This window comes from Mirounga leonina, unplaced genomic scaffold (assembly GCF_011800145.1).
Source record: "Mirounga leonina isolate KUSES-001 unplaced genomic scaffold, KU_Mleo_1.0 Mir_151, whole genome shotgun sequence".
In the NCBI taxonomy this organism is placed as follows: domain Eukaryota; kingdom Metazoa; phylum Chordata; class Mammalia; order Carnivora; family Phocidae; genus Mirounga; species Mirounga leonina.
In genome coordinates, this window is record NW_023270377.1 from 101608718 (window position 1) to 101630102 (window position 21385).

Sequence of the window (21385 nt, forward strand, 5' to 3'; positions counted from 1 at the left end):
CTGGCCGGCACGCACCTGTAATGCAGGCACGGAGTCCAGGCTGGGGCTGCCAGGGAACAGCCAGTCGCCGCTCTAAGGGCGCTGATGGAGCAGCCACCCAGCTGTGAGCAAGACACGCTTCTTAAAGACCCGGCCCAGGCGCTAGACCTCACGCTGCGGGGCACTTCGCGGGGTGCACAGCAGCCCGCGCGGGGGGGGGGCATGAGCGGTGCTCCGTATAACCGGGACACTCTCACACCGGCGCGTCACCTGCCCGCCGTAGGCCCTTACGGAGGGAAGAGTGGGAAAGCCCTGCCACACCTCACATTCACCTCCTGACCGAGTCAGCCACGACTCGGGCCAAGCAAGGGTCTGGGGGCCCTGGCTCCTGCACCCTCGGGCACTGCCACGTCCACGTCCCCTGCCCCCGCCCCTCATCCTCTGCTCCTCCGCCTTCTGCGAGCCTCCGGGCTTGCTCCCTCCGCTCCACGGGCAACAGCAAGTAGAGGTTTTCCATGTTTCTCATCAACTCGTTAATGATTTTCGAGCTTAAGCTACTCAGGCCGGGCCCCGAAGCCACTCTGGACTTGGAAACTTGTGACCCACAGCTCAGCCAGCTCCAGTCCTCTCCCGGGGAAGCGCCCTCTAGGTTAACAGCTCTTCCCAAGGGGCCCAAGGCTGCCTGAGCAGGGGTCAGCGGGTCCGCTGGCTGACCTTTGCTTTGGACCCTAAGCCCCGACTTCAAACTCCCTACTCCATCCTGTTCTTTCCGTCCATCCCTTCCCCCAGCAAATCCTTTTGTCCCCCCATTCAAAAGCCTCTGTGTCTTCATTTTAAAGGTGCAACCTGGCAGACATGATAAGGTTTATCACAACCTTGCAAACAGAAAAAGAAACCTGATGGCCTGAGAATAAGGAACTCAGCTCAAGGCTTCTGGTTCACAAGATGGTGGCCTGAGCACACGGGGAGATCTTCTTTCTCTCCGGGGATCACACCTTTAAAAATGGCTGCTGGAGAAGGAGCCACAGGAGAAGCGACAGCCTAGAACCCATGGGGCGGAGGCTACAGTTCTGGGCAGGCTGCCCCAGCCCCCAGTCCCAGACTCTGGCCTCAGAGCTCACGGGAAAGGCAGTGGACAGGAGTGGGGAGGGCTCTGGCTTTTCTGTACTTTTAAATGAAGCAGCCGAAACAAAGCTGCTTACATTTTGGCACCAAATTATGATGTGTATTTATTTTCTACTTCTTTATAAGCTACAAGATCCATCTAGAATCGTTAGGAGAAGGCGAAAGGGGCGTTTGGCTGGCTCAGTCAGTAGAGTTTGCAACTCTTGGTCTCAGGGTTGTGAGTTCAAGCCCCATGTTGGGTATAGAGGTTACTTAAAATATTAAAAAAACAAAAAAGATTCAAGCAGACAAACTAAAAAACAGACAGCAGTGGGGGTTCCAGAAAATGGAAGACTCCACTAACAGAGAACTTAAGGTAACAACAGATCTTTATTAGACCCTTATCTGGAATTAAGAAATAAAAATATTAGCCTACCACATTTCTATAGTGAACATCAAGCCTGTTCATCACTTGGCCTGGGAAGTGGCATCACTTAGGTCTAGCGATTAACAGACACCCTGAAAGACTGGCAGTCAGGACACCGAAGGTCTAGTCCTGATTCTGTGTGACCTTGGGCAAATGATTCCACTTCCTTGTGACTGAGGTTCCTCCAGAAAGGAAATGACTGGTCCTGACTTTCCCCTAGGACTAATGAGTGGAGTGAGAACATGCACCAAGTAGGCTTGCAGAATTCTGAGCGGAGTGCGGTATGACCCAGTACTGTTGAGAAGGTTAAGGGGGAGACAGTAGGCGGAGAACGGAAAGACAGCCATAAGAATGGTGGAGTCACACATAGACTGGGTTTTAAAAAAGAAAAAGAAGGAAAAAAAAAAAAAAAGGAGCTTCCCAATGACAGCCCCATGCCCCAGAAGAAAAGATCCAGTAAGAATCAGGGGCCTTTAGCAAGAGTCAACAACTGATGGGGGAACCGGGCATCTGCACTCACAAGAAGGATGCTGACCTCTACCCCATACCATATACAAAAAGTAACCTAAAATGAATCAAAGGCCACTGGAGAGCTAAAACTGTAAAAAAAAATCTTAGAAGGAAACAAAGACATAAATCTTCTTGACCTTGGATTACACAATGGTTTTCCAGATACGACACGAAAAGCACAAGCCACAAAAACACGTATCTTAGACGTCATCCAAATTAAAAACTTGTGCTCCAAAGGACATCATAAGAAAGTGAAGACAATACACAGAATGGGAGAAAGTTTTACCAGACCACGTATCTGATAAGGGATCTCCATCTAGAATATACAAAGAACTCATGCAACTCAGTAATAAAAAAAGACAAATGGCCCAAACACAAATGGACAAGGATCTAAATAGTTCTCCAAAGAAGACAATGGCCAATAAGCACATGAAAAGAGGCTCAACATCATTAGCCGTCAGGGAAATACAAATCAAAACCACAAGGAGACACCACTTCACACCCATTAGAATGCTCTAATCAAAAAGGCAGATAATTAGCAAGCGTTGGTGAGGATGTGGAGAAATCGGAGCCTTCGTGCGCTGCTGGTGGGAATGTGAAACGGTCTGACTGCTCTGGAAAACAGTCTGGCTGTTTCTCAAAAAGTTAAACACAGAGTTCTATATGACCCAGCAATTCCACTCCTAGTATATACCCCAAAGAAATGAAAACATATGTGTACATAAAAACTTGTACAACTATGTTCATAGCAGCATTATTCATAATAGCCAAAGAGTAGAAACCACCCATGTATCAATCAACCAGTGAATGGATATACAAAATGTGGTAAGTATATCCACAGACCCGGGTCTGTGTCGCGGGTCCCACACATGCAGTGTAGTGTAGAACAAAACATTATTCAGCTCTAACAAGAATTGAAGTATGGATACATGTTCGACATGGATGACCCTAGAAAACATTTAGTTTAAAAAAAAAACCAAAAAAAACAAAAAAACAGCCACAAAAGGCCACCATGATAGGTCCAGAATAGGTAAATCTATATGGAAAGTAGATTTGCAGTTGCCTAGGACCAACGAAGTTGGGGGGAGAGAGGGAAGGTGATCGCTTAAGGGAATAGGGTTTCTTTTGGGGGTAAGGAAAATCTTCTCAAATTGAATGTGCTGATTCTGTGAATTCACTAAAAACCACTGAGTTGTATACTATAAATGGGTACACTGTATGGTATGTGAATTATAGCTCAATAAAGCTGTTACCTGCTCCCCATCCTCCCGTAAAACAGAAAAGGAATCAGGAGCCTGTTGTACTCTGGAGGAACACCATACCTGTTGTCCCAACATAACCATGACTAGAGAGCCCCTTTCGCCATCTGAAGTGTCTTGATTTATATGATAAATTTCTATCACTGCCCTGTCACTACGTGATTATCAGGCAGGTGGCTTTGCCCCTCTAGGTTTCAGTTTCCTCATCTGTAAAACAAGGTCTACCCGGTTCTGATCATCTTTGACCCTAACACTATCTATATTCCCTATATTCCCCAAAGCTGCACTTTAGAAGTTGTAAAATCCTGCTCGGTTGGTCATAGGGCTTCCTGGTGCTTTGGAAGATAAACCTAAGTTAGCAAAGGGTTTAGATGACTGGGTCCCAGGAAACAGAGGCAAGATGAAGACTAATTCCTCAGTATACTCAAATTTCCCCATAATTAAGCCACTAAGAGAGGTGACCCAACCATCCCAATGCAGGCAAAATGCCCTAAACACTCTCTCTACACATGAAAAAAGATAAACATTTAAATGGGGGTCCTCAGAGAGGAGACAAAGTCCCTAGGAAACTTGGCAAGTTTGGCAGTGGTTAACCAAGGTCTTCTCTATTCGGGACTTGGTTCAGTCCATGCACAAGGGCCTGCTATCATGACTGTCAAGGTCATCTGATCACACAGTGGGACACTCATTTCCTAAAATGTCCTCCTTTTACCCATGATTGCTGAGGAAATAAAATTATATAAAATAAGTTCAAGAAAAAATAAATCGTTTTGTTCTCATCCCTTTTATATGCGTGAGAAAGTACCTGAAAATAGTTGTTCTATCCTCTCCCTCCCTCCCAAGGGCACAGACCCGGGTCTGTGTGGCGGGTCCTACACATGCACTGTAGTGTCTACATGACTAACGCAGAGACAGGAGAGCCCATCTCTGGGCGCCGCGGCGGCAGGTCCTTAGAAATGAGAGTGAAGGCGAAAGAAGCAGAAGGCACAGAATAAATCCCATTCCCATCAATCCATCCGAGAACTGGAAAGACAGATGCTCACCAGGGTCGCCGAGAAGGGAAACCAACATTAAGACAGAATGGAGGCGACCCACCTACATCCAGTCAGCAGTCCTGGTCACGGAGCCGGTTACCAAAGAAGGGGAAGGTTGGGGGTGAGGCAGGGCTTTCCCTGGAGGCAGGGGAGTGGTTCAGAAGGGTACAGTGGCACCAAGATACCCAGTGACCTAGCCTCCAACAAGGGAGTGAGGGGTTTCAGAGAAGATGCCCCCACTGTTCGCCTCTCTAGGACAGCAGGCAAAGAACAAGGAACGATTCAAAAGCCGGAGGCCAAGAGGAAGGGAGAGAGGAGCCACTGGCTTTCCGCATGCCAGAGACCGCATCCACGGGTTTCCGCTGTTACTGGTCCGTGGTTTTCAGACGGGGCCAAGGCCCTCCTAGTCACAGCTTGCCAGGTGAGGCCGCAGCCTACAGAGGTGCCACTTCTACGTCCAAGGGAATCCACGGGGCGGGGAGGTGGAGGCTTTACTTTACACACGCTGCTTCTGCTCAGAGGCCACATTTCAGGATGACGTGGTAGCCGTCATTGCTCTCGGCTGCAAAGACAAACACTGGGCATTTTACAGGAAGAAAGGCACGACGCTGTGACCTTGGGGAATCGGGGAGGGCACGGTACGGGTGTACCAGAAGCCCCGCCATGGATACTGGCTCAAAACACAACTGCAGAGAGCGAAGTGTGCTAACAAAAATAGGTATTTCAACACATGCCTTCACATGCCTTCTGCCTGACTGAGTCTCTCTTCGGCAATGGGCCTTTCTACCACAGCCCTAGGCCCAAGAACTGAAGGCCCTCTATCCAAGGCGGCTTTGGACAAACTGCGTTTCTCAGGGTATTGTGGCCCCCAGCACTCTGAAGGCAGCTGCTGGCTAGATCTAGAGAACAGGGGAGGACAAGAATGGCCCTGTCACCGTTCAGGGTCTATGACCCAGTCATAGGGCTTTCATTCTGATATACTCCATACATTCACCTGCCCCAGCGCTAAGGAAGGTCACAGCTAGTCTCCCCTTTCTCCTGGGACAAGATGTTCCTTTCAGACCCCTTCCTCAGGTGAAACCTTCATGCCCCACCCCTGCCCCAGATCCCTGACCTACTAGGCCTGCAGGCTCAGCTGCTGTATTCCACACTTGCTCCTCCTGGAGACCCTCATTGTAGAAAAACTCAAATGCATCTTACTTCTACTCAAGTACTGAGTTCATGGAGAACACGTTGCCTGGCCAGGATTTCCCTTTCAGAACTGATTTTGGAGCCAATCTCAAAAGTTCCCACATCTCCAGGGCAGGGTTTCACAGGACGTGAAACGGGAAACGTCCTTTTCCCCAGAGGATGTTCCCAGGTAATGTCTCTCGAGGGACCCACTGTGCAGGCAGGCCCCGCTTACTTCAATTAAACAAGAAAAAGGGGTATGCGGGGAGGGGGCTTTACCTTTTAAGGTACTGAGGATAAAACAAGACTCATCTTGGAAATTCTGCACCATCTGGAAGGCAAAAAGAGAGACCATGTCCCTTCAACAGTGAGTTCATAATATGAAAAGCCTCAGTGACACGGGGCCCAGCCACCGTAGGAGGCAGAAATGACAGTCACTGTGTTTGCACAAATGCAGGAAAATAGTTCCACTTAACACTCACTAAGGAAACACGAAACAAGATAAATATACGAGATGATCGCAGTCGTAATTAACAAAACCTGAACATAAAGGACAGAAAGGACCCAGGCAGGGAAGTGAAACGTTAACGTTTAATACAGGACTACATGTTTGTTTGCTTTCGTTTTCCTTTTTCCTACTTACTAGGACCTCCAATCCCTATAACGGACACATTATAAGAGAATGTATGTGTATAATATCAACAAAGAAAAAAACTAAAGTGCTAAAAAAAAAAACAAACCTTGGTAATTAGTAGCCTCTGCATATCAGAGTCCTATGAGGACCAATATAAACATAGCACCACTCCCTATGTCCACAAAGTGGCAGGAATAGAACAATTACTCAGCCGCCTCCGCAGTTCTTGTTTTGGTTAACTACCAGGTGACCTTGGAGAAGTCAGCCTTTCCCCTTCTGGTCTCTGTGCCCCATCTGTAAAATGGGGCTGCTCCCATGACAGAAGAACAGAACCAATATACAGAACAATAGGAATGGGCCCCCACTGCTGGTGGAGCGTTAATCTCTACAACCACTTTACAAAGCTGTCCACAGGATTGGGTACCTTACTCTTCCAGGCCAGCGTCCTAGAGAAAGCCCTGCACGTGCACACACAAAGCACACCTAAGAACACAAACAGCAGCACTGGCTGGGAAGAACGGGAACTGGAGGGGCACCTGGCTGGCTCAGCCTGAAGGGCGTGCGACTCTTGATCTCAGGGTTGACTTGGAGCCCCACGTGGGATGCAGAGATTACTTGCATAAAAACTTAAAAAAAAAAAAGATAACTGGAAGCAGCCCCCATGCCAGTCAGTAGTAGAAGCACGAACGAACGGTCACCTAATCACGCCACGCCATCCAGTGGGCCAGGGGCCTCCGGCAGCATCTCAACATGCGTAAATCTCAAAAATATAAAGTAAAATCAAAGAAAGTCACAGGAAAACATGCTATTATCCCACCTATATGAAGTTTTAAAATGGGCAAAATCAAAACAATATATTGAGAAGGAAAAGGGAATAATCAGTACAAAATTCAGACCAGCAGGTGGAGAGGTGGAGAGGTGGAGTGGAAGAGGTAATCAGCCCACAAAGAGGCTTCTAATATAATACTGCATCAACCTGAGTGCAGGTATTGGACACTTACTTAAACTGTAAAAATAAGTTCTATATACTCCTTGCATACATATGCCATACTTCGCAATATAAATGGAAAAAGACTATTTAAAAAATATTTAAAACATACCCACAACACACATACTACCTAACACGCAGCAAAACCCCTTTCCAAATTAAAAAAAAAATGCAACCCACATGTCATTGCCTCCTCTGGATTATTGCCCCAAAACCTGCAAATCCATCCACCTGTCGACCCCTGCCCCTCCCTGTGGAGCCTAATGATGCGTGAAGTACATTTATTCTATACTGCTGGCCTGCTCCCTCTAGGACTCTTGGCAGCCCAGCCACTTGGGCATGCGAAGCCCTACGCAGAGCCCACATGGGCTTAATCAGTAACTCCCTTGTTTAATTAAGTGCCCTTGCACCTCAGGGGCCGGCTCCGCGGCGGCTGGCCGGGCTGCCTCCAGCAGTCGGGGCAATTAAGAACCAAAGGTTTCCAATTGATTCAGGGTTAAGAGGCAAGGAGACTTCGGGGAATATGAATCGCCTACTTAGCTGAGGTAGCACTGTGGTTCTGTTCTCTGCTTCACTTGCTTAACTGCCCACTGGGGAGGGCACAGGGCGAGCTGGGGAAGGGACTTCCTGTAGGGACCCATGACACGGCAAGGGTTCCGCACATTCTTGGCTTTTGTCTTCACCAAAGAAATTCATTCCGAAATGCAGAGTGCCGAGTTTTCCTGCGCCACCACGGCAGCCCACTCACTGCTCAGGTGTCAGAACCTCCCTGGCTATTCTCAAGGAAGTGCTCAGGTCAGGAACCCTGGGCTCCAGTCTGTCTGGGAAGTGGGGATAGGGAAACAGCTGCCTGAGATTTCAGTGGAATGATATGGAAGGAATTCTGACCAGGGGGCAAAACCAGCCAGTGGCAGATAAATGTACAGCTGGATCTCTGTTGGGTGTTTTAGGAATCCACACCTATACAATGCTCAGGCACACGACAGATGCCCGCACAAAACATTATCTGGCAGAATCACATCCAAGATAATATGCACTCCTCTAGGAAAAGAGTGGGGAAGACAAGTGCCTTTCACATTTGCCCTCCGCTGTTTTATATTTCCTGACTTATGCTGTGAATTTATTTTTTATTTTTAAGTAATCTCTGCACCCAACATGGGGCTCGAACTCACAACCCCGAGATCAAGAGTCTCATGCTCCCCCCCAACCGAGCCAGCCAGGTGCTCCATGAATTGCTTTTTAATTCAAGAGGAAGAAAACCACCAGCGCTTTGCCAACCTCCAGGACCAAACTCCCATGAAATGGGGACTCCCATTCAAGGGGCTTGGGCAATTGTAATGACAAGTGGGAATAGGATTATCACCAATAATGACAATATATGAAATATACAGACCATTATAAGCCTTACACTTTATATACTATCAAATTTAAAGATCTCTCCATCACTTACTCCCCAAAGTTAAAAGTGCCCAGCACTGTCAATTACCACGACCACCAGCTTATCTGGTATCTCCCGGTGCCTGACACTGTTTTGTTTTCTCATTTGATCCTTACTACAACCTGCTCAGTGGGTGTAATGATCCCCATTTTATAGATGTGGAAACGGAGGCTCAAAGGGGTTAAGTAAATCTGCCCAGAGTCACACCGCTCCTAGCAGCAAGGTCCGGGTGGGAACACATGTCCGATTCCAGAGCCCACATTCTCTCTACTTCCCCAGACACCATTCATGTACCATTTCCTCTACAAAGATGCTCTCAGAGCTCCCACAATGGGCTTGCTGGGGTCTGCTGGGGGCTCAGCGTGCCCCCCCCTTATCCCATCAGACCAGCTCTGTTTCTCTAAAGGCGTCATTTCAGGGGAGGTGGGCTCTGCAGCTGGACACCAGGGTTCCCACCCTAGCTCCACCCTTTACCGGCCGTGCGACCTGGGGCAATTACTCAGCCTCTCTGGGCCTCAGTTTCTTACCTGTGAAATGCGATTTCACCCAGTTCATAGGGAGGCTGTCAGGATTAATAAATGAGTCACAACATGTGTACTTAGGACAGTAAGCAGTGGATAAATGCCGGCACTCCAGACTATTATTAGCAAGAGGAGGGGTCCAGGACAGAACAAGCTTAAAACGAGGCATCAGGAATGTCTAGATGTAGCTGCAAACCCTCCTTGGCCATGAGTGGGACCAGATCACTCTGTGCCCTCTGCCAGAGGCTGCTCGTGCCCCGCATAGATCTGTGCAGCCAAGGGCAGACCCAGGAAGGCCGTGGCACCTTCGCGGGTCAGCAGAGAAGGGCTCTGGGCTCCCATGTGACCTGCGTCCTCTCCACCACCCGGACCGCCGTCCATTCCACCACCCCTGGGACCTGCTGCTCTCCCTCCTGACTTCTCACAGCCCTGACTGTAAGCATCCTGGGGGCAGGGGTGCAGTCAATGCCACAGTTCCTGCATGGCGCACGGCCGGCCGAGGATGGGGTAAGGAGTGGATACTAGGTAGCTATTCAGAGCCTCGGAACTCCCCCCACCCCCGCACTCCAGGGGCAGCCAAGAGCCTATGGCATGCAGACAAAACCCGTTCGCCATCTTTGGGCAGAAGTCATCCCCAAACCCCAGCTGGGGCGTTTCTGGAGCAGGTCTGCCGCGCCTCCCTACGGCCCCAAGCCCCGGGCCACGAGTCGGGGTGGGGGCAGTGCTCACCTCGTTGCTCACCACCACGTGGATGCCCGTGGGGCCCTGCCGGTAGACTCGGTGGATATGCTGGGGGGGGATGCTGTACAGGTTGGCGATCTTCTCAACCAGCTCCAAGGTCGTCAGCTCTTCCAAGAAGATGGCATGGTACACTGGAGGGGCAAGGGACAGGGCCTTCTATAGAACACACCCCTGCTGAGGAGCCTACCTACCCCCAAGCTCAACCCACCCCCCCAGAATCAGTCCCTCGGTTGTACGGATACTCGTGCCCAGACTCATTCCGTGGGATCCGGCTGTAACAGGCACAAAGCCTCTGCACAGCCCAGTGGCAAGGGCAAGGCAGCCAGGCCACGGTTCTTCATTCCTGTACCAGCCTCCCTTGGGAGATCGTACGTAAAATGGAGAATTCCTGCATCCAGCCCATACCCAATGACGCCCATGGCGGCGCAGAGGCTGGAGAGCTCTGTATCTCTAACAAGCTTCTAGTGATTCTGACGTGTGGCCAGACGCACACCCTTGCGAGAGGAAGAACTCCTGCATCCCCTTTCCTTTCTTTCCATGGCCCAGAGGGGTCACTAGATGGCTCTAAGGGGCCAAGAGCGGGATTTAAGGATAACTGCTACTTTTAAAAAAAATTTTATTTAAAATCAATGAATTAACATATAGTGCATTATTAGTTTCAGACACAGAGCTCAGTGATTCGTCAGTCGTGTATAACACCCAGTGCTCATTACATTACGTGCCCTCCTTAATGCCCATCACCCGGTTACCCCATCCTCCACCCCCCTCCCCTCCCCCAACCCTCAGTTTGTTTCCTATGATTAAGAGTCTCTTATGGTTTGTCTCCCTCTCTGGTTTTGTCTTTTTGTTTTTCCCTCCCTTCCCCTATGATCCTCTGTTTTGTTCCTTAAATTCCACATATGAAGAAGTCATATAATTGTCTTCCTCTGACTTATTTCGTTTAGCATGATACCCTCTAGTTCCATCCACGTCATTGCAAATGTCAAGATTTCATTTTTTGATGGCTGACTCATATTCCATTGTGTATATATACCACATCTTGTTTATCCATTCATCTGTCAATGGACATCGGGGCTCTTTCCATAGTTTGGCTACTGTGGACATCACTGCTATAAACACTGGGGTGCAGGTGCCCCTTCAAATCACTGTTTGTATCCTCTAGGTAAATACCTAGTACTGCAACTGGTGGGTCATAGGGTAGCTCTATTTTTAACTTTTGGAGGAAGCTCCATACTGTCTTCCAGAGTGGCTGCCCCAGCTTGCATTCCCACCAGCAGTGTAGGAGGGTTCCCCTTTCTCCACAAGGGGTAACTGACCTGACATCACAAGGGTCTTGTCCTTGCCCTTCTCCACAGCACAAATACCACTCCATTCCAGCACCGTGACCACAAAGGGAAGAGGGGCAGTGGGAGCACCACCAGCCCACTAGAAGAGAACACCGACCTGGAGGCTGGAAATGCTTCCTTATAGGAAACCCAGCTCTGTGGGTGCCCTGGGGCAGATGACTCAACACCCGGGGTGGGGGGGCCTCAGGTTTCTCAAAAGCAAAGCACAACAGGATTAAACTAGAAGTTCCCAAACTCCTACCTCAACTGAGGAACCCCTGGTTTCAGAGGCCCTGTATTTCCAAAGCACATATGCACATGCATGCACGTACGCGCACACAAACACACACACACACACACCAGCTCCCTCTGAGAGGGGGTGGCAGAGGCCCTGGCGTTCCAGCCACACGACAGATCGGCCGTCCCAGGATTTCAGACAGGCTGACCCACCATCAGATTCTGTGCAGAGCATGTGGCCACCGCCCCTCCCAGTGCGGACAGCAGGTAAGAATGCCACAGCTCTTCCCTAGCATTGCCTTCTGTAACAGATTCGAATGTACTTTTGCTGCTTTTCAACATTTCGGAGCCCCTTCCACTTTTTCTGAGTTCACTCCTCCAACAAATCAGGCTGGCCAGAAAGACCCAGACGGCTTGCAGTCCAGCGCGTTTTGTTGTAACCTGTGGTCACCAGCCTTTCCTGCCCCAGGTGAGTGTGGGGGCAGCCAGGAGTGCTTGGGGCAGCTGAAGGGTCTGTGGGACACTCCTCTGAACGCCTCCCAAGCCACCTCTCCTCCAGGGCCGTGTTGGCGGCAGCTCGGGGAAACATGAGGCTCTAGAGTAGGCAATCCCAGGCTCATGTCCCAACTCAGCCACCCTAGAAGCAAGCCCTGGAATAATCTCTATACGTCCCGGGGCCCCAGGGTGTGTGCAGGGGCAGCACCAGCACTCGGGGCCTCCATGAGCATAAATCACGAGCTCTGCTTGGAGCACCTGCCCTGAGCAGGTGCCATGCACGACGCTGCCCTTTCCGCATGTGCAGGAAACCCCAAGGCTCAAGATCTGTCCTTCACGGGCTAACAGCTGAGAAGGAGGAGAAGGACCTAGCCGTTCTCCAGAAATGTAGAGGGGCCAGACGGAGGGCTCAGAAGCCAGCCCCCAGGGTCCGAATGTTTGGGTCCTGGCTCTGCCACGTACAATGCTGCCATCTGGGGGCAGTGATCCACCCTGTGCCTCAGTGTCCCCCCCAGCGAAACAACATCACCAACAGTGCCTACTAGGAGAAGCGAGTAAGCGAGCACACAGGAAGCCCTTTGGACAGGGACTCGGTGAGCCTTCCTACTCCAGTGCTCCCTCGCTCTCTGCAGACATACGCATAAGAGCAAGGACTCTGCAGCTGGAGACCAGCCACTGGTCAGACCGTCAGCACTCACAGACGCTCAGAAGCAAGGCGCTTTGCCTTACACGCCTTGTCTCGCCGAAACCTCCCACCTCTGGGGGTAGCGTCGCTATCTGCACGTGCAGAAGCAGATGCACGGGCCCTGATACCCTGCCCAAGGCCACATGGCCAACACACGGCATGGCCAGCACTGGTGTCCAGACTCAGCTGACCTCGACGCTTCTGTCCTCTCACCAAACTGCCTCCAAACTGCCAACCCAGAAGAGTCACGTGCCCCTGAGGTACCTCTAGCTCCTGCAGCCGTGCTCCTTTGCCCTCGGGCAGCCGCCAAACCAAATGGGGAAGACTCGTCCAGCTGGGGGGACACCACAGGAGGAAGCGCTCCGGGAATCAGGCCATCGAGCGTCACTAGCCTGGGAGCCGGAAGGCCTGATGCCCAATTCAACCACGAGTGGCTAAGCAAGCGGCTGTCAGGGGACACATCCCCTCTCTGGGTCTGCTCCCCAGGGAGCAAATAAGTAAGCTGGACCAGCTGTTCCGGGACAGGACTTCCACCTTAAACATTTCAATCCCAGGAGGAAGTTTAACAAAAACTCATCCTTTGGAAAAAAAAAAACCCTCTGAGAAAAGCAGAGTGAGGTGATCGGTGGACATGTTCTGGGCAAGAGGACTCATGTTGCTGCTGTGTCTTCTTGTGACCTGGCCACCCGGTAACCAGCCCTGGGTTGGCGGGGCAGGGGAGGGCTCCCCACAACTCACCACACAGACTGCTGTCCCCACCACCATCCCGCTTCTGCAGCGGTGCTCGGTTCTGCTCCAGCTCCTGACAGACGTAAATGGTCATCTTTGGCCTCACATTCCTGGCAGGAGGAAGGGAAATAAATAGCAGGTATTGGGGGAGGGGGGTGGTGGGGAGGAACGTTCCAGAACGTTCCAGAACACAGGTTGGAACTAGCAGAGAGGATTCAGGGAGAAGAAAGGAGGCCGCGGGGATGCAGAAGGCCTTTGGCTGGGCCTCTACGGCTTCATGCAGGTTTGCCCAAAGGCAGAGGGATGGGCCAACCCCTCCAAGTCCTGTAAGCTGCCATGAGGGCACTCTGCCCAGAACATGCGTCTCAAGACACAAGGTGTTTTTCAGGGCGATAACAAGAGCAAACACTTTCTCTGGCTTACCCTGCCCCAGGCACCATTTCCAGAACTTCACATGCCTACCTCATTTCATCCTCACACACCTAGGGTGCTGGAACCACGGCCCTCATTTTACAGAGGAGGAAACCGAGGCTCAACAGGGGTTAGGACTTTCGTCTAGTGTACAACTCTTAAGAGGCAGACCTGAGATGCACACCCAGTCTCTCGCCCTCACTCTAAAACTGTGCTGTCCATGCGTGAAAGGGAAATGAGACTTAAAACTCGCTTGGTCAGTCACATTAGCCTGAGACCAAGTGCCCCACAGCCACATTTGGCCAGGGCTGCTGGACTGAACAGCGTGGCCCTGAACATTTCCACTGTGGCAGACCCAGCCCAGCCCTGGCTGAGATGGGGCTCCCTGCCATACCCTGCGTCCAGCTGGAAACTGACACCCACCGGCCTTTGATGGCATTGAAGAGCCGGATCCCATCTGCAGGGCCACAGATCTGGACCAGATCGTCTCGAGACATCTTGAGCAAGTCAGCACCTAAGCAGGGAAGTGGGGCCGCCCGTTAGTGGGACACACAGAAAAGCTTCTGTCCTCAGGCATCTGCAGACATTGCACGGTGGGCAGGGGACAGGGAAGAGTCAGCCTCATGCTCAGGGGGCACTGGACGGAGACAGAAACAACAAAAAGCTAAACATCAGGAAATCACAGCCCCAGAGAGGAGTGGTGTTCTCAAAGGTCAACAGAACAGACAGACATTTACAAAAGCCGACAGGTCCTCACCAGCTGAGCTCCCGTCCCTCCCTCTGTACCATTCACTGGCATATAACACAAGTGCACATAACCTAGCACAGGCCGCTGATGACACGAGCACTTGTCTAAATGCACAAGTGCACAGCTACCTGCATGCAGCCACTGGGAGTGAGAGGCAGAACGTTCCCACCTCCCGCTGGCCCCCCAGGCCGGCCACCCCCCGCCTCTGGGGAACCACCATCCTGACTCCTCGCACTTAAAAGTCGTGCTGGCGGGCGCCTGGGTGGCTCAGTCGTTAAGCATCTGCCTTCGGCTCAGGTCATGGTCCCAGGGTCCTGGGATCGAGTCCCACACTGGGCTCCCTGCTCTGCGGGGGGCCTGCTTCTCCCTCTCCCGCTCCCCCTGCTTGTGTTCCCTCTCTCGCTCTGTCTCTCTCTGTCAAATAAATAAATAAATAAAATCTTTAAAAAAAAAAAAAAAAAGTCGTGCTGGCTTCTTTGAAATTTACGTAAGCGGAATGGAATAGGATGTACTTTCCTACGTCCGGCTCCCGGCCTCCAAGTCCTGTTTAAGGGCTCATTCATGCTGTCTGTGGTTAGAGAGCATTCATGGCCATTATCAGGTATTATCCGTTGCATGAATACGCTACAATCATGGGTCCATTCTCTGCTGATGGGCACGGGGGTTGCTCCCAGCTGGGAGAGATTATGAATAAAGATCTATGAACATCTTTATCTGTGGATGCAGTCCCTTCCTCAAAGCCCAAAGAGTCCCTTAGAGCCTTATTGCCCATATGGTCTCTCCAAGGGACAAGTATGCTATCAGCCTTCTGCTAAAAACCAGCCAGCGGCCACATGGCCAGGAGCGACGATATCCAACCCCCTTTTCCTGCCATGGTTCAGATGCAGTTCCAGGCATAATTCTGCAGGCACAATGGCTCCCACTACATAAGGAGTAAAAGCGCCCAAAATCCCTCCATTGTTCTACCAGGCCCCTCGGTCCCTCTCTGACCTCACCTCCTTTCCCAGTCCACTTAGCCCCACTCACCTGGGTGCCCAGCTCTGTGCCAACACACCAGGCAGGCCCCCACCTTGTGGCCCTTGCACTTCTCCCACCCCCCCACCCCCTGCCTGGACATTTCACTGTCCCCATACCCACTTGGCTCACTTCCTTCCCTGGGCCCAGCCCCTGCTCAAGGGCACAGTCTCGGGAAGGCATATGCTGAGCAACCCCCCTCCCGCCCCAAAAATGGCAGCATCCCTCCCTGCTCCTCCCTGACCAGAGCCAGATCCCTCTTCTGAGCCTGCCCACCACCAAAGGGTCATGCTGCACTGAAATGCGTGGTTCACACATCTGTGCAGACTCAAAGCTGCAAGCTCCTGAGGACAGGGTCCCCGCCCGACCCTCCTCGTACCTGCCTCCCCGAAGTTCTTGCAAAAGCTGAACTGAGACAACCATGTGTGGTTTTCCTTCCCTTCTCACAGATGTCCTTGGGAGCCACTCCTCTAGTTCTGGGTCAAAACTTTATTCCTGGTCACTGTGGATTGACTCGACTTGGTGGCAGGGTTCACTGCTCTGTTTACCCTTATGCCAGACAGCCCTGGCTCCGGGTCTCTGTCTGCCGGCCCCTCTGGTAAGAGTGTAAAGGAAGAAGCAGCCTCCCCTTCTCCCCTGTGGCCTTCACCACCATCTCCCAGGTCGTGGCTCCAGAGACAGCGTGACGGATGGGCGGCATGTTGGTGGGAAAAGTGCTAAGAAGGCTTGCTGAGTGTGCCCCAGCCCGTCTGGCGCGGGGGGCCTTTCCCGGGCAGACTAGGGCCCACCCCAGGGGACCCAGATGGTCCTCCCTGAAAGCCACACTCGACTGGAAATGCCGAGAGGCAGGGCTTCCTATTTTAGCACTTGGCCCAGGGTCAGCAAAAAGTGAGCGAGTGACCCACGCCACACTGGGTCCCCAGGAACAAACCATGGCCCAGCAGGGAGTGCGGGCAAGTCCAGGAAGGCAACTGGCTTTGTGAAGTGCTTCTAAGATCCCTGTGGGTTTTAAGAACAACACAGAGATGCTCACCCGAGAAGCTGGCGAAGAGCCGGCAGAACTGTGAGAACCTGTTTCGGTGGAGCCACTGCTGGGCATCCTGGATCGAGGCTGACGGAAGCAGGTGCTGCAGGCAGAGAGAGAGGAGGGGGGCCTTGACATGACCACGCCGGGTCTGCCCAGGGACACCCAGCCAGAGAGTCCTGCTGCAGACACTTACATCATTGCCCAGGGGCAGGGTCTCCACCGGGTGCGTCGGAGAGCTGTTCCTGCAAAGGAAGAGACCCGGTGATCAGCTGCAGGGACAGTCCCTTCTCCCAGCCCAGCGCTCTCCCCTCCCCTCATGGAATGGCACTCCCTTATAAATGCAGCAGGGCCTCAAGAATTTCCCAGGTCAGAGACACGTAGGCGGAACCGCCCACACAATCCCTCAAAATCCCTGACCAACCCTTCAGGGCAGACACAATGTTCTGACTAGCAACACAGCCGGGCCAACAAATCACCCCTCCACCCCGAGCTTGGGGTTTGTTTGCATCCGATTCCCTCCCACGCAGAGATCCCCCACCAGCCTCGGCCCCAGGGGAGGGCAATCTGCCCGAGGAGCCCCAGGTGCCGTTTGGGTGCCTGGACAGCGGCAGCCAAACCCCTCTCTGTGGAGACAGGAGAGGGCTGCGGGCTCCTGGGGAGGTATCCCGCCCTGAACAGGCAGGCCGCAGAGTGGCATCCATCCACGAGGAGAACATTCTCATGGCTGGAGACACACTGCCCTCCCTCCGGGGCTCACCCATGGGGAAGGCACAGACATGAACACCTGGACTTTTTTAAATTAAGAGAAAGATACATCTTTAAGTGACCCTCCCAGACAGACACCGTGGAGAAGGCACAACGTGGATGGACGTAGGTGTCTCATTCTACATTTAAAATGACAACCTGGTAAGTGTTACTTTGCGTGCACCTTACCACAGGAGCAATGAAGAACAGGCCCTTGCTGGGATGATCCTCAGACCGGTCGTCAGCGACAAGAGCTGCCCTTTGTCCAGTGTCCGTGAGGCACCGGGCGCCTTACACAGTCCCCCCGTCCCTGCGTGAATCCTCACTCCCTTGGTAGCGGACAAAGTGAGGCTGAGGGAGGTTTAGGAGCTCACCCCTAGAAAGGGGGGATTTAACACTTGGTCCACCTGAATCTGAGCATGACACCTTGGCTATGTGCGCCCCCTTCTCAGGGGGGCCCCTCGTGACCTTGTGAAATCAAGTTCATGGACACTCTCACTCTCCCGTTAGTAAAGTTCTCTGCACGCCAAGCACGGGCTTTGAGGAGCCCACAGGTTCCACGCCTACCTGCTGAACCTGCCTGGTGTCTCCCTGCTCCCCGCTGCCCCCCAGAAACAGGATCAGGATATGCGCAGCCATCACAGTGGCGCCGTGAGCCCTTCCTGTGCCTCGCAGCCCGGGACGGGTCGGACCGATGCCCGCCAACCCCTGCACAACGGTCACCTTACAGTCTGTGTGGCCTGTGCATCTGCAGAGCCGGGTGACCAGGAGTGAGGCCACTCCCGTGTTACAAGCCCTGAAACATCCTGCGCTGACCCATGCTACCTGGGGAATGCGCACAAGGACCCGGAAAGAACCAGGACGGGCCCTCGCAGCCGCTGAGCCACCCGAACGGCTGCTCCTAAGGCCCCATCTGTCTAGAAGGCCATTCTGCCCACCTGCTTCTACAGGGGGGGAAGGGGTGGGAGGGCGGGTTCTGGGCTGCTGCCCCAGCAGACAGTGTTTACAGAAGCGTGTCCAAGCACAGAAAACGTGCACATATTCAAAGTGCCTCCCTGCAGCCCACACTGGCGTCAGCACACCAAAGGGGGAAGACACAGGGAAGAAGATCAAGAAAGGAGCCGAGACCCATCATCACTCCAGGACCTCCGAAGGGAAAGACGGCGGACGTACCCTTCGCCAAGGCTGAAGCTGTTTGGAGAGCCATTGTAGCTTGGAGACGGGGCGCTGTTCACTTGGTAGGCCATGTCCGGCCACGGGGAGCACTGCAGAAAGAGCACAAGGCGGCAGTGACTCGCGGGCCGTGGTAGTCAGGAGGAACTCGGGCCATAGAGGTGCTGACCCGGCTCCTCTCCCCAACCAAACCAGCATCCATCAAGGCCGGCGCAGGAAACCACAGATTCCTCAACATTCCCCCACATTCTCCCAGGGACCACAGGAGGCAACGAAGTGTGGGTTTACTAGGGCCACACCCAAGAAATCAAGCACGGCAGAGAAGAGACCTGAGATTCAGCCATTCCCAGAGCAAGCAAAGCAAGGCATGCGTCTCCGTGAGCTTCCTAGCAGTCGAACCAACGAAGGAAAGAAACCTCATCGGTCACCTGGGTCCACAGGACAAGAGAGCTGACAACAGAGACCAGCTGCCGAGAGGGCAGGGTTTCCAGGTGTAGATGAATGTGTGCCCACGCATGAAAAAGGGGGCACTGGACACGGATAACTTCCAAACAAAAATCATCAGTGAAGTTCAGTACTGGGGCGCCTGGGTGGCTCAGTCAGTTAAGCGTCCAGACTCTTGGTTTCGGCTCAGGTCATGCTCTCAGGGTCATGAGATGGAGCCCCGCGTCAGGTTCCACGCGCACCAGGGAGTCTGCTTGTCCCTCTCCCTCTCCCTCCGCTCCTCCCCATTCTCTCACTCCCTAAAATAAATAAATAAATAAAAATCTTACCAAAAAGTTCAGTACTAAAACCTGCACTATTTGAAAACAGAATCGCCCGAAAGGCCCTGGAGAGCACGAGGCACGTGAGCACCTCCAAGAGCAGGCCAGCCCCTCTGGACATCATTCTACGTGTGTTTGTTACATGTCAGGTGTCCTGCTAGGAGCTAAGGGAGACAAAGAAAACACGAAAGACATGATCCTTGACCTCAAGGCACTTTTTGTGCAGAAGCCAAAAATGAACATATGTGAGAATCGCCCAAAGAAAGCAAAGACATACAGGTTTTGCCTGTTGGGGAAGCCAGCGGACAAAGTATTCATTTCTTCCCTTCCCTGTGATGACACCTCTTTGGAGACAGCCAATTTGAAGCATTCCTAAGATTTACTATCACCCACCGAGCCACAGATTGGTAAATATTTAACTCTGTTGTGCATGTGGGCTGGAATTTCGTGGAGCTAAGGAGGAAAAGCCGACAGCCTGTCACCTGGCAAGGTCATGGGCCAGGTGGGGGTTTTGACCAACGGCACCACGCTCTGAGATGGGCTTGGAAGGACATGGTCTAAAGCACCCCTGGCCATCAGGTGGAGGTCAGAGGAGAGTCAGGAGCAGAGAGGTTGAGGTTCAGCCTAGAAGGGAAAGATGTCTGGAGGCAGAGGGCTGTGGGAGCATGGAGGGCACCCTGGGGCGCCCCCATGGAGGGGACTAGGGCCTGGGGAGAACTAACTGGTCTGAGTGCTAATTCACAAATGCAGGGCCCAGCACTGCTTTGCTGCCGCGAGTAAGCCAGGCTCTTCCTGCGCCAGGACCCTCTGTTATCCTGAGCCTGATAAAACACTAGTACGTATCTGTCTCTACCGCAAAATTAGCTTCCGTACTATATCTTGTTGCAAATACCCTTCTGCACATGGTTTATTACACATGCTCACTCACACACACACACACACCTCATCAGGCAGGACTGGCCACCATTCTCTTAGGTGCTCTGTGCCCGGGCCTCCTCTCCTCGCTTAACACAGCCTCCTCTCCTCGCTTAACACAGTCTTAACGCCCACCATGGCCGGTGCCGGGCGTCATGTATCTGTGGAGAGCTTTCTGAGCACGTCAAATTATTCAACAAACAAACACCCATGAGCTGGACTGATTGCAGAATGCAGTGGGGAATAGTTGTTTAAAAAACAACAACAGAGCCCAGAAAGAAATGGCCCAGTGGTGACCAGTGGCAGGAGGAAGAAGCACCCCAGTGAGTGTCTCAGAAGTAATGTTGGACACAAGGATGGTGGGAGCAGGGCGCTGTCGGAGTCTGGGTTAGGAGGAAACGCATTCCAGTATCCATCCAAACAACGGGGCAGCAAAGTAGTTCGCACCCCCTGACCTGGCGAGCCCACTCTGAGAACGGAAGCCTGCAGAGATCTCTACCGTATGCAGAACTTCACGCGCCCAAGGTCACTCACTGCTCCCTGTTGACACAGCAAGGGCCCAGAAAGCACCAAACGTCCACCCACAGGCCATCTATCTACACAACAGAGGCCACGCCTCTGGATAAAGAACTAGAAAGCTCTTTATGAACAGATGGGGAACAGACTCCAAGCTAGGCTATTAGATAAAGCAAGCAAGTTACAGAACAGCATGTCTGTGTACACTCTTGGGTGTAAAAGCAGCGGGCGTGGATGAATTGGATGAACTGGCTTCACTGGAAGAGAAAGCTGGGCCACATACGTGAGGACCCAGAGACACCAGGCGCCCCGGGAAAGGAAAGCTCGAGGCCAGGACAGTTTGGAGAGAGGTATTTTCTGATGTATATACACTCTCTTCTATTGGATTTTGGAGCTTTACCTATTAAAACAATAATCACCAGATTCTGGCAAGTGCAAACGGCAGCACTAGGCTGGAAGGTATTTCGGAAACCCCGTCCCGGCCCCCGGGCCTCATCGCATGAACCACAGCTCTGGACCCGGGAACCTACCACAACTTCATGGGCACTTTCAAAAGAGGCATTTACCCACGGTGGGCGCTCTTCCCAAGAATCTAAACCAACAGCGCGCCATCATCCTGCTCCTGGCAGAAGGCTGGGCGGGGTGGGCCGCACCCCGGCAGTAGGCCGGCTCACCTCTGTGAGAATGGTGGTCTCATAGGACGGCTGGTACTTCTCCTTCTCCTGGGCAGTTCTTTTCTCCATCTTTTCCCGGTCAGTCTTCTGTTTCCGGTCAGCTCCCTTGGGCTACAAGTGCAG

At 52.5% G+C, this 21385-nt stretch overlaps 1 protein-coding gene across 1 annotated transcript in view; it reads right to left on the reverse strand.

Annotated features, from left to right (window-relative positions):
* Positions 1–4119: 4119 nt before the first annotated feature.
* TFCP2L1 (transcription factor CP2 like 1) overlaps positions 4120–21385 on the reverse strand; it is a 56938-nt gene continuing 39672 nt past the window's right edge. The window contains exons 8-16 of the mRNA XM_035006549.1: positions 21263–21373; positions 18394–18485; positions 16670–16718; positions 16483–16576; positions 14111–14201; positions 13286–13386; positions 9794–9936; positions 5763–5814; positions 4120–4875 (exon numbers count right to left, since the gene is read on the reverse strand). Of these exons, the coding sequence (XP_034862440.1) occupies positions 4829–4875; positions 5763–5814; positions 9794–9936; positions 13286–13386; positions 14111–14201; positions 16483–16576; positions 16670–16718; positions 18394–18485; positions 21263–21373 (780 nt within the window). The 3' untranslated portion in view covers positions 4120–4828. The remainder of the gene's footprint in view (positions 4876–5762; positions 5815–9793; positions 9937–13285; positions 13387–14110; positions 14202–16482; positions 16577–16669; positions 16719–18393; positions 18486–21262; positions 21374–21385) is intronic.